The sequence below is a fragment of the Austrofundulus limnaeus genome, unplaced genomic scaffold (assembly GCF_001266775.1).
Source record: "Austrofundulus limnaeus strain Quisiro unplaced genomic scaffold, Austrofundulus_limnaeus-1.0 Scaffold26, whole genome shotgun sequence".
Classification (NCBI taxonomy): Eukaryota; Metazoa; Chordata; class Actinopteri; order Cyprinodontiformes; family Rivulidae; genus Austrofundulus; species Austrofundulus limnaeus.
The window spans coordinates 1,238,496-1,240,366 of record NW_013952428.1 but is presented as its reverse complement, the minus strand read 5'-3'; the positions used below and the strand labels follow the sequence as shown (position 1 = coordinate 1,240,366).

The following is a 1,871-nucleotide window of genomic DNA, read 5'->3' as shown; positions in this document are numbered from 1 at the left end:
AGCTATATCCACCCTGAAGGTTAATCTTGGACAATATCTGATGATCGACTCTTTTAAATGAAACCAGAGAGCGTTGACAGATACAAGATTAACCTTCAGGGTGGATATAGCTCGCTCACACCGAGGACCTATCCACGTCATCATTTACCCAGAATGCTTTGTGTGGAAATAAAATGGCCCCGTCCATGTTAATATATTTTTAAACTTTTAGTTTAAAAATTATAAAAACTAAAACATCCTACAGTATTTTTACAGTCTTTAATTTGCAGTTAAAGTATATGTTTATCAAATAAAGTCTAATGTTACAACTAATCGGGGATCCCTTTAATGCTGACGTATTCAACCCTGAAATCTAACAGGTCTATAAAATGGTCTTTACAGTTATTTTAAACTTCATCACCGTTCACACAATAACGATTCAGAAGAAAAGCAGAACAAACTTCAGCGTGCCGTTCTGACAATCCAACACTGACAACACTGAGGGCCTCCCAGGAGCCTGGCTGCCTGACAGGGAGCTGGCAACAACGAGCTTCAGCTGCCAGAAGACCAAACTGGGAACCGACACTGGTAATTTGGTGTCGGTCTGTGACACTCACCGATGGTGCAGATTATGCTGGTGTTGCGGGCTGTGATTGGCTCCTGGTCGATGTCCAGCAGACAGAGATGCTCCAGGAAAGTGTCAGCCATGCTGGCATCGAGCTGCTGGCGCTGAATGAAAGAGTCCGGCATGGTCATCACATCCGAGTAGCGCCTGATGAGAGCTGCAGAGAAAATGTTGTGAGTGTTGAAACTAATCATGGAGGCCTGCAGCCAGCTCCACCGGAGAGGTTTTCAAGCAACGCTTCAGTCTGATAACACAAAACAGCAGCGTCGGTGATAATGTTCACTTTTCCTTTGTGTCAGGAAGAAAGAGCGTCTCACATAATAGAAATGTGCAGTTTTATCACTGAAAGAAGGGATCTGATATTAAAAACCACCTGCAGTCACACATAATTACAGTAACTAACATTCAGCTCAGTTAAAAGCTACAAAACCACTGCTCTACAGACAGGTTCTGACAATGCTTTTAGAAACAGATAAACATTGATAATATGGAGAAATAATCTGACATTTAAAAAATCCTCTCACGAGCAACACTTCTAAAAGGCTGCATGTCTTTTCAGGGATTTCAAGACCTCACGAGCTGTTTAGGAATGTATTATTTCCCAATTCACTGGAGCAGAAGGTAAGGTGAAATGGGACATGCTTTTCTCAGAAGGAATATTCAGACTGATAAGACAGCGTGGTTGCTTTTTCTGTTGTCTGCATTCAGTATGAGCTGCAGGCAGGAGCGTCCTTGAGAGCAAAATAAAAGCTGTCCTTTCAGAATCAAATTAAGTGTGAGGCAACAAATCACTAACAGGCAAACTTTATATTCTAACAAACCTCAATATGATAGTTGGTTTAAGGTTTTTAGCAAGTCTGTGGAGAGATTATAATAAACTACTAATTTCTTATGGATTTTTTTTGTTAAAACTGAAAGAAAAATTTTGAAACTGGAAATATATATTGTATATTTTTTGATTATATGATCTAACGACCTGCCATACCATAATAACCTGATACAACGGCCCGACACATTTTTATTTATGACACAACGGCCTGCCATTCATCGTTAATTATATTTTTTATTTACCGTTGTTTATTATGCAATGACTTGCTGCATTTTTTAACTCAAATGATACAACAGCCTGACATCATTTTAATTATATGATTCAAAAAAGTCACTAGCTGCATTTCCGTTACAAATGTGCGCAAAACTTTGTCGACATTCTGTTAATGTTGAAAAAACAGTTTCACAACTGCGGTGTTTCCATTAAGTAAGAAATGTT

The 1,871-nt window shown here is 39.1% G+C and overlaps 1 protein-coding gene across 1 annotated transcript in view; it reads right to left on the bottom strand.

Moving 5' to 3' along the window:
* pklr (pyruvate kinase L/R) overlaps positions 1-1,871 on the bottom strand; it is a 22,261-nt gene that overhangs the window by 14,942 nt on the left and 5,448 nt on the right. The window contains exon 2 of the mRNA XM_014004717.1: positions 597-761. Within this exon, the coding sequence (XP_013860171.1) occupies positions 597-761 (165 nt within the window). The remainder of the gene's footprint in view (positions 1-596; positions 762-1,871) is intronic.